The following is an 11495-nucleotide window of genomic DNA, read 5'->3' on the forward strand; positions in this document are numbered from 1 at the left end:
AGCTGAGGCAAGCGCCTCCACAGTCACACAGCGAGAACAGAGAGACTGAGACTGAGTTTTTTCCTGAAAGCCATAATAAATGACCTCACCAGGGGTCCTCACTGAGCCACACACATAGGCTCCACTACCTTACTGTACTGTATTTAGCATACTGTACCGCATACTGTGTCATTGTTCAGGGTTGTTCGGTGATGCCGTATTGCTGCGCCGTACTGTTGTATACTGTGCTGTATTATCCCTCTAACACTACTTCACTTCATTCACATGCCACTTTAATGCACGTATCTGTATATACATAATTGCCTATTCCATATACATAAGCATATTCCCTTTATCTATTTTATTTTATTTTATTTTATTTTATTTGATATATTTTTATTTTATTCTATAAGTATTATTCGACTTACTGTATTACGTTTTAGGAATCAGTTAGTTGGTCTATTAGAAAGAAATTTTTCCCTCGGACATATTGTGTGTCATCACCTGGTGCGTTGCATTACATTTCAATGCATATACTGTATGTATGAAAGTATGTATATGTATGTGACAAATAAACCTCTTGAATCTTGAAGAGGTCATGTCACACTGCTGAAGGCATCATCTGCAGACTGATGACAGCTGCCAACCCAGAATTGATGGATGGATGGATGGATGGATGGATGGATGGATGGATGGATTTCCTGAAAACATTCCCCTTCCGCAATCCTGAACAATGACCCTGAATCTTATTCAATCATCTTGTTCAAAAATGTCATTCCAAGATATACAGAAATATTGGGGAGTTGGATAACAATGCAAACTAATACATATATTGTAGAGATTGATTGAATTTTGAACTTTCTACCATTGCATCATTGGGGGTATCCTCGAGGCAACAAGAGGCAGAAGGCCGAATCAAGGCAGGAGGAGGCAAGAAACAAGGAAGGAAGAGGCCAGGAGAGAAGGAAGAAGGATAGATACATCCACCCCCCCTCGATACTCAAATCCACTCTCTCTAAATGTGTCTCCAAGCTACACTTACCATGCAGCCGCCATGAACCTGACCCCTCACCCCTAAGCGCCGCGTATTTCAGCTAGCTCAAAGCTCACAAGCAATACTGGTCGTCAAAGGAATCACCTCGCAAGACTGAAGAATCAAAAAATGCCAAAGTCAAAGTCTTTTGGTTTCGGCAAAACTCCCTATTTCTTAGGCCTCAGGGTGGAAATTATGGAACACACACACATATGTAAAAACATAAACACATTAAAAAAAAATATATATATATATGTATTTATTTTGTGTGTGTGTGTGTTTGTGTGTGTGTGTGTGTGTGTGTGTATGCATATGAACTCTATATACAAACAAACATTGATGTCTTAAGAAGCAGCCTAGATGGGCTCCCCCTGATACCCGGTTTCCTCCATGAAACATGAAGTCATCCCATCTGCCTGGAGGGGGGTTTAGGAGGAGGGGTTAAAAAGGTGATTAGAAGGGGGGTTACTGGAAATATGTCAACTAGCAAAACGGGCACATCGTGCAATTTGCTTGGGAACAACCTCTGAGAATTAGAGATGCTACTGTCGTAATGAGGTATACCATGTTGGTCAACACACGGCAAGCACCAGATCTGACTAGCAGCAACTGAATAGAAACAAAGACACATTCATATTATATGGATGAGTGAGCGTCTTCCTCAGGCCCCTGCGGCCCCTGCCCCTGTACATACTTTTTGTGGGGGATGAAGTTTTACAGGGACAGCCGTTTGAATCATTTAACACAGAGTACTGGAACTCAGCGGTCTGTGCACAATTTCATGGGAACAAAGAGTTGAAGGGTTGAGGACAACTCCTGCGATGGAATTATCAGGGGTTTTTTGCATTCAAGTGTTTCTCCCCGTCGGCCACACTCAACTGTTTCAACATTTGGAATTACGCTAAAGTTGTCGCCGTGGGATTATTTTATTTTAAAATCCAATTTTTTATACTTCTTTCTTTTCGCTGTCACTTTGAGAGAAACAACCATTCATTGTTTTCAATGTACTCAATTCTCAGATACTACCATCTTAGCTTTAATGAAAAAGAATTGCGATCTATCTGACCACAATTCAGAGATACCAAGGTTTGTAAAATGGTGTGTGTTAAAAAGACTGAGGAGATGGTGGAGCAACTTCACTTCCTGGCAGGGTGTCTTCAGGCAGTCCTTAGAGAGCCTTATCAGATATGGCATCACAGCTTGGATTGGTAACCTCTATGTGCAACTAAAGTCCAAACTGCTCCGATTGACGCAGGCTGCATGAAAGATTATAGGGGTAAGACAGCATCCATTCTTGCAGTCTACTTACAAACAGACTACTCGAAGGCAAGCCAATAGGATAGTTACTGACCCATCCCATGTTCTACACGCTGAGTACCAGCTACTGCCCTCTGGGAGGAACTTCAGAGTCCCTTGTTGCAGACTTAAATATAATGAATCAATAAAACGTTTACATGGCAGAAGATAAAGAAAAGGACAAGGCCAGGATGGACACTTGGAGGATCATTGTTTTTATTAATGGATTTTTGAAGATCTTAAAACTTGTATTGATGTGTTTGTCTATAGGTGCTTTTATGAATCTTGCTGTATGTTTTTTTTATGTTTTTATGTTATGTTTTATGTTGTGTTTTATTTTTTGTTTTTTTTTCATTAATAGGTGAAGCCCAAGCCAAATTTTCCACTTTGCGGGACAATAAAGTTAATCTTCAATCCTGAATCTTGAATTTATTTGCATTATGCATATGCTCCTCTCTGCTGTTTCCCTTGTTGAATTTGAATGAACTTGATCGCCATCGAAGCCAGTTGTGGTCAGTCCATATGGATCAACACTGACGAAAAAGAACAGCACCCTCAGATTTAAAATATCCACAAGTAAAACAAAAAAAATTTAAAATCTGAATAAGGCAACACAAATTAATTAATTATAATAAAAAAACAAAAACAAAGGCCAGATGGCCAGTCTGGCCAATTACAAATTTCCAAAAGGCGACAAAAGCAGTTTTGGAGTTCAGAAAAGTCTTGCTTTACAAAGAAATAAATAAATAGTATTGAATTCGAAATATAATTTATTTATTTTATTTTATTTTTTAACCAAAAGTAACTGAAAACTGTGCAGGAGGTGTGATGGAGGTTGTGATGGGTGGGTGTGTGTGTGTGTGGGGGGGGGGTTGGGTGTTAGTGCTGGGGATCCTGGCGTTTGCCAGAACATTCTTGAGTGCTTACTGCCTCTGACACATGGTAATAATTAGAGACATGGTTACAAAGACAAAGAGAGAGAATCAAAGAAAGAAGGAAAGAAACAAAGAAAGAGAAGAGAAGAGAAGAAGAAAAGAGAAGAGGAGAGAAGAGAAGAGAAGAGAAGAGAAGAGAAGAGAAGAGAAGAGAAGAGAAGAGAAGCGAGGGCAGGAAAGACAAAAGAATTTGGTCCAAGGAGAAACTCTCAAATCCTGAGAGAGAAGAGCCAGAAACAAAAAAGCTTGATAAATCCAGAGAAAGAGGAGAGAACAGGAGTGTTGGAGTTGGAAAGGTGACACACACACACACACTCTCTCACTCTCTCACCACCCTGCCCCTCCCCTTTTCCTTTTAATTCTGCAGTCTGGTAACAAATACTGTATGAATACGACTTAACTTTGATTGTACGTCAAATTTTACCTCTTTTAAAAGGCAAAAAAAAAAATATTGAGTGGCCTTGCCACCAAAGCAGCTGATACAGTATGTAAGAAAAAAATAAGTTACATCAGGAAAATATTTACTCCATGAGTTCCTTCTTGAAGGAACAGGCAGCGTGAGAGAGAGAGAGAGAGAGAATGAAGGATGGTTAACGGCGCAGCGCACCTCACGCACGCATCAACACATCAATTGAATTCTATAAAATAGCAATCATACAAGATATTGTTTCCATTTCACATTCGAAAGAAAGCCTATGTTCTTTTGGCATTTCCAAAAGAACATAGGCTCTTGTTTTGTTTCTGGGAAAACATCATACATGTAAAAAAGAAACAAAACAATAAAGAATAAAAAAAAACGTTCAGTAATTCAATGCCAACTTATTGTTCTGGTTGTTGGTAGTCTTGCACGTAACGACAGGCTCGCAGTGTGTGGACTTTGCCTTGCAGAAATGCTCAAGTAGTGCCACAGCTGTGACATTCAAAGAAGCATGTTTTACCCACATTGCATTACTGAACTGTCGGCCCACGTTGGACATATTGAGAAAATTTGATTTATGGTGGTAATTGCATTGCTGATAGATAGATAGATAGATAGATAGAAGGATAGATAGATGGATGGATAGATAGATAGATAGATAGATAGATAGATAGATAGATAGATAGATAGATAGATAGATAGATAGATAGATAGATAGATAGATAGATAGATAGATAGATAGATAGATAGATAGATAGATAGATAGATAGATAGATAGATAGATAGATAGATTAGACATTTGGGATGCTCTACATGTTATTCACCTCCCGCCGGTCCCGTCCAGGTTTTAGCCCCAATCTCTTCTCTTGTACGCCTGCTTTACATTAGGCGTCATGCATTTTCGTGAATTATTAATTGAATGGGGTTGACAACAAGTGGAATTTGTGCCAAAACGTTGCTGCAGGGAAGTGAGTACACAAGGACCGAGGATTTGAGAAGCTCTGTGACGGGGGGCGGGGGTCTGGAAATGAGTGGTTTATATTTCAGGACGCCGGCTCACCGTTTGGTAAGATGGCTTGTCTCAGAGTCAGGATGCTCCAAGACTGATTTAGACGCAAAAGTCTCGGGGGATCAGGCGCTCACTACTACGCACACACATATGTTTCTGTCCAACACCCCCACCCACCCACCCCACCCCAAAACCAATCAACTTCTCTACGTGTTGTGACCTTTCCTGCTGAATTTTTACAAACTGCATTAAACAAATTCTTCTTGGTGTTCCAGCCCCTCTGTTCATATCGCCGTCCACCACCGTCTATCCCTGTCCCAATGCCACTCAGGGCCCTTTGAGTGGGACCGACCAGACAGGGGTTTATTTTTGGCAGCTGATAGCAGAGAGAGGCCAGAGCCCCTAGCTCAGCTGTCGGGCCATCAATCACCCCCCTGCTCCCACCCTCATGTACAGCCACCCTCTATCCCCCATGTACCACAGTGCCTCCGGCCCCAGGGTCTGAGACAGTGGCGTCACCAGAAATCTTTTATAGGGGTGGCCAGATGGGAACTTTTTTGGGGGGGGTATACATCCCATATCTCGCATGTCATGGCAACATGGTGGGGCGAACCATTAACAGGGAACAAACAACATTCATTTTAACACGTTTATTTTAAAACATATAATGTGGTTTTCAACTACAGAAAACCAAAAAGGGAGGGGCAGCGGAGCCTGTCTGGAGCATGTACATGCAGGATGCACAGGGGACCGTGCACGACCAGCTTTTGTCCCACCTTCTTGTGTTGATGAACTTGACCATTTACCTATCAGATCCGGGGCGGCCACTGGGGTGGTAACTGAGATTTATGGGTGGCCATGGCCACCCCAGGCCACCCCCTAGAATCGCCACTGGTCTGAGATCTCGTTTAAATACAATACGCTTAGGTGCCAAGGATTCATATAAATCTAAGGTGTGACAATATTTAGCTTTATGCATATAGATTCAATTCAATTCAAATCAAGAGGTTCATTTGTCACATACATATACATACTTTCATACATACAGTATATTCAGTGAAATGCCTTTGCAACGCACCCAGAGATTATGCACAATAGTTACTAAACCAAACATAATAGCTGACCCAATTCCTCCCTAGCTAACGAACTGAAACCAACTGATTCCTAAAACGTACTAACGTAATGTAATGCAGTTAGTGAAGAGAATAATATAAATAAAATAGAATAAAAATTAAATAAGACTCAAAAAGATAATACAAAGCGGGGGTACAAAATAGAAGGGAATAGAGTTATGTATATGGAATAGGCTATTTGTATCTACAGATATGTTCCGTAAAAATATTTGCAGTGTAGTATACAACAGTACAACCCAGCAATATAGTAAAACCGTACAGAACAGTGATACAAGGCAGTGTGAGTGACCCAGTGCCTTTTGTTGGGACCACTGGTGAGTTCAGCATTCACAGTCCTTATGGCTTGCGGGAAGAAACTCTGTCGCAGGCTCTCCGTCCTCGCTGTCTGACTGCGGAGGCGCTTGCCCATCCGCAGAAGCTGGAACAGTCCATTGTTGGGGTGGTGAGGATCCTTCATGATCCTGCGGGCTCTGCTATTACACCTCCTGGTGTATAAGTCCGGCGGGGAGGGTAGTTCCAGTGGTATGTGAGGCTGAACGCACCACCCTCTGCAGGGCCCACCTGTCCTGAGCAGTACAGTTCCCAAACTAGGCAGTGGTGTCAAGTGGCTGTCAGAATACTCTCCACCGCTCTCGAGTAGAAGGACTTGAGGATCCACTCCGAGACCCTGAATTTGTTTAGCTGCCTGAGGTGGTAAATACGCTGCCTCGCCTTTCTCACCAGCATGTCTGTCTGTAAAGTCCATGTTAAATCCTCCACCATGTGGACTCCCAGGTACTTGACGCCGCTCACCCTGTCGACAGAGGTCCCATTAATCACCAACAGCGCGGGGTTGTGATCCCCTCCTAAAGTCCACAATCAGCTCCTTAGTTTTTCTGACGTTCAGGTGGAGGCTGTTGTCCTGGCAGCAGAGTGACAGGTCAGCCACCTCCTGCCGGTAGGCCTTCTCGTTGCAGTCGGTGATCAGGCCCACGACAACGGTGTCATCAGCAAACTTGATGATGGTGTTGGAGCTGAACCTGGCCACACAGGTGTGTACAGGGAGTACACTAGGGGGCTGAGGACGCAGCCCTGGGGGGATCCTGTGTTCAGGGTGAGGGAGCTGGACATGTGCCTCCCCGCCCTAATGACCTGGGGCCGGGTTGAGAGGAAGTCCAGGATCCAGGCACACAGCGGAGTGCTCGCTCCCAGCTCCCGCAGCTTGACAGCCAGTCTGGTGGGGACTATGGTATTGAAAGCTGAACTGTAGTGAATGAACAGAAATCTCACATAGGTCCCCTTCCTGCCATCCAGGTGTGTGAGCTGGGTGTGCAGTACCTGTGAGACCGCATTGTCCGTGGATCTGTCCGGCCGGTACGCAAACTGCAGCGGGTCCGAGATGCGGGGTAGGGAGATGCATATGTAATCCTTAATCAGCCTCTCGAAGCACTCCATGACCACCGAGGTGAGGGCCACCGGACGGTAGTCATACATGCATGCTGGAGAGGCGATCTTCGGAACAGGAATGACGGTGGACTTCTTGAAGCAGGATGGGACCACCGACTCCGCCAGGGAGGCATTGAATATCCTAGTGAACACCCGGGCTAGCTGGTTAGCACAGGACTTCAATACTCGCCCAGATATGCCATCTGGGCCCACAGATTTCCGGGTGTTCCCCCGCATCAGAGCCCTGTTGACATCATGCTCAGACACTGAGAGTGCGTGCTCATCCCCCGCCGTATAACTCCAATTATCTGGCGAGCTAGCGGTGCTGTTACCAGACTGTGGTCCGATTCCCTGAAAGCAGAGAGCAAGAAAGTCTTGTATCCGTTCCTGTACGGTGTGTAGCAGTGGTCAAAAGTTCTATCTCCCCTGGTAGCACACGTGATGTGTTGATGGAAATTTGGCAGAGGTTCGCCTTGTTAAAGTCCCCAGTCACCACCACAGCCGTGTCGGGATGTTCATTCTGAGGTCCGTACAACACATAATATAGGTCCGATAGTGCTGTGTCGGTGTCGGCTTGCGGTGGAATATAAACGGCTGTGATGATGACCGTGCTGAATTCCCGGGGGAGGTAGAATTGACATCATGAGATGGTCAGCTGTTCCAGGTTCGGTGAGCAGGAGCGGGGGAGAGTGTTGATGTTGTTGGAGTTACACCAGCGACTGTTTATCATGACACAGATGCCTACACCCTTGGATTTCCCCGACTCTTCTGACCAGTCAGCGCGGAACACGGAGAAGGACTCTGCTAGACAAATGGCTTCATCCGGCACCAGTGGGTTCAGTCATGTCTCCGTCAGGCAGAGGATGCAACAGTTTCTCATTTGAAGGTAATCCTCGCTCGAAGGTCATCCATCTTGTTCTCCAGGGATGGGACATTAGCAAGAATGATGCTTGGCAGAGGTGGGCGGTAAGGTTGCGTCCTCATTCTGACTCAAATGCCGCCTCATTTACCGCAGTGCAGTGGAACAGCGGCTCCATTATTGATGTTGACGTTGAGAGCGTTGGTGCGGAAAATCTCCCGGGGCCACCCTTGATCCACAGATATAAAGTCCCAAAAATGTTTGTATCCACGAGTGCAGCTTGGCCGTAGGAGATCACTGTTGGTTAGTTTTTGGTGGACATAGTGATAAAAAGTGGATAAAATGAGCGCCTCTGCAGGCTGCAGCTAATGGGCGGCGCCAAGTCACGAAGAATATAGTTATGGATATTGCTAGATACGCATTCTTAGAGATTGCCAGGATCTGCTTACTGAGTGATCAATGGCTGATCTATTGGTTTCCACTGGCAAGAGAAGCCCTTGTTTTTTGTTATCACTTTTTTTTATTTTAGCCACAAGATGTAAACCTGAGAAGACTAGTGCTGCTAGACCAGTGATGCAAGACTCAACAAACAAAATCTTAAATGACTCTGGAGTCAGGCTTAAGAGTCATTTGTAAAGACCCCAGACCCCTGAGTTGCGAGTGAGACATGCGCCACAAGTAGAGGCAATGATTCCCGAACTGATTCTTGAACGAGAGTAGCGAGTCTTGAGTAGTCAGTCACTATATGGTGCGCTATACAACTCCACTCTTCCTTTTTATTTGTCTCTGAGCAGCAGCAGGAACTTCCTTATATGGAGATATCGGGGCTTAGGCTTGGGCAGACAGACGATTAAATCATCAATCAGCAATCGATGGAGTCGCGATTTAAATTAATGACATACAATTTTTTTTTTATCTACCCCCATCATGCTACATCTCCATCGACTTCATGGTTCCTCGGTGCCCTCGCAAGTTTGCGCCTAAGTGTGTGTGTGTGTGTGTGTGTGTGTGTGTGTGTGTGTGTGTGTGTGTGTGTGTGTGTGTGTGTGTGTGTGTGTGTGTGTGTGTGTGTGTGTTTTCATCCGTCATTCGGCAGTCTCCTAGCAGTTGGGGGAAGCCACAGAACCCCCCCTCACCAGCACCACCACAGAACCCCACAGCCCTATTCTGGAAGGGTCCGTCATTTGACCACTGTCACTCAACTCAACGTGCCTCTGTCCACGAGGCCAACAACAACCCCCATCCCCCATCGCCTCATCGCCTCATCAACCCCCCAAAGCCCCAACCCTGGCACCACAGCCTGGATTACTTACAACCTACCAAGCTCCAAATTCGTCTCAGCCACGAGATAAAGTTGCTGGGGGAGTTGAAACTCATGCTCCTGGTATGCGACTATGAATCAGTGAGTGTGCGTTTACACAAGTTACACAAATTGTTCTTACACTTTTACCCCAACTGAGGCAATGCTCTATACTATAGAGTCTATAGCATTATAGAAATGTATGTTTGTGTTATTTGGTTTCCAAAACTACTACACAGAGAATCAGTGTCTAAGTAAATGTAAATTATTCGGAAATGTTGCTGCACAGTCTCCAATTTGACCAGGATTATGAGAATTGCATTATTTCTTTAAGGTACAAAAATGTATTTCAATAGGGTTACATAATTTCAAGTCACGTTTTATTAACAACAAAGACATTCCAGTGCTTCAGATAAGTAAGACGGTTAACATTCCCATAAAACTGGAAAAAAAATGTGATTATTGTCGTCGCTGTAATCAAGACGTTAAACTCTTAGATAGGGAGGTCCGCCAGTAGAAGAGGTGGGGATCGTCATACAAAAAAAGAGAAGGCATGCATGCACAGTCAGAGAGTTAACAACGAAAGCAAGAGGCACATGACGTGATTTGGCAATTATTTGGGATCGGACGGAGTCGTGGGAGTCTAGGGTAGTCGTGCTCTAGAGTCGTAGCTGTGAGTGGAACTCAAATCTGCCTCTATACGATCCCAATCGGCCAGGTCACGATTCAAATCAAAAATGTTTCACTCGTCTTTCCATCATCATCAGCCCAACAGCAATTTTCATCTGTGTTTGTATGTTTGTTTGTTTGTTGGTTTGCTTGTTGAATGAAACTTGTCGATTCAGGGCGCCGGCTTTTGCATTCCGGTTGCGGACCCCACCACCAACAACGGAAACAACACATAGTCTCTCCATACGTAACGCAAACCCTTTGAACGTCTGTGCCAGCTTGTGCCAAAACTGGATATCTTTCAACAAAATAATCTCCCGGATTACTACTTAAAACGACAAGCTCCGAAAAATCACTTTGGCGAAAAGTTCCCAAACCAACGCGCGACTCACCAATAGACACCAGCTTGATGCGCTCCCGCTCCAGGAACTCCAGCGCCACGGACACGTTCTCCAGCTTCATCTGCCTGAAGTTGGGCCTGGAGTGGTACTTCCTGAACATCTTCTTCTGGGACAGCACCTCCAGCAGCCCGATCAGCCGCAGCCCGTCGCTCAGGTCCCGCTGCAGGTCGCCGATCCGCTTGTTGAGAACCTTGAGGTGCTCGTTGCACCAGCGGGTGAAGGTGTTCTGCTGTATCTTCTTCCACGGCGCGTCCTCGGCCAAGTCCTTCTCGGTGGCCGGCATCTCCTCCTCGTCTTCGCCGCCGCCGTTGTCGGTGCCCTGGTGATGGTGCTGGTGGTAGTACTGGGGAGGGAGCTGCTGTTCGTAGTACGTGCTGTTACTCGTCATGTTTAATGCTTCCCGTGCCTGCCCTCCTTTTTTAATGCCTCAGAAAAGAAAAAGGAAAAAGGGAAAAGGCGCAAGGCAAGGGCGCAGTGCCAAGCGGGGGAAGGAAGTCAGAACTTCTATAAAACTCTTGGGGAAAGGGGTGATCTTCTGAAACAAAAAAGAAAGCGACCCAAATCTTTGCGTATGGTCAGATAATTAGATAGCGCGCCTTGAAGCTCGCTGGCGCACAGGGTGCGGTGCGGGGATCTGGGGGGAGGGATGGTGGCGGCGCAGGGGCCCTAGTCCCTAGCCTGGTGCGCCGGTACAGAATGGTAGACGTGACCGGACTGAATGAAGTCCGGTGCCAGGGGAGGGGTTTAAAAAAATAGGATCCCCCCCTCCCACACACACACACACACACACACACACACACACACACACACACACACACACACACACACACACACACACACACACACACACACACACACACACACACACACACACACACACACACACATACACACACACACACACACACACACACACAGAAGTTATCGTCACTTCACTGGATTCCGAGGAATTCCCTGTCGTGACCATATACAACAGCGGGGTGGACGTCTAATCCTACGGAGATAGCGAGAGGCGGCCCGATTGGGTCGATCGAAGTG

At 45.6% G+C, this 11495-nt stretch overlaps 1 protein-coding gene across 4 annotated transcripts in view; it reads right to left on the reverse strand.

Annotated features, from left to right (window-relative positions):
* flncb (filamin C, gamma b (actin binding protein 280)) overlaps nt 1–11154 on the reverse strand; it is a 106617-nt gene extending 95463 nt beyond the window's left edge. For all 4 annotated transcript variants that reach the window (XM_080022414.1, XM_080022413.1, XM_080022412.1 and 1 more), the window contains exon 1: nt 10449–11154. In XM_080022414.1, coding sequence (XP_079878540.1) covers nt 10449–10845 — 397 coding nt within the window. In that variant the 5' untranslated portion in view covers nt 10846–11154. The remainder of the gene's footprint in view (nt 1–10448) is intronic.
* Nucleotides 11155–11495: the final 341 nt, after the last annotated feature.

Source organism: Zeus faber, assembly GCF_960531495.2.
Source record: "Zeus faber genome assembly, chromosome: 21".
NCBI lineage: Eukaryota > Metazoa > Chordata > Actinopteri > Zeiformes > Zeidae > Zeus > Zeus faber.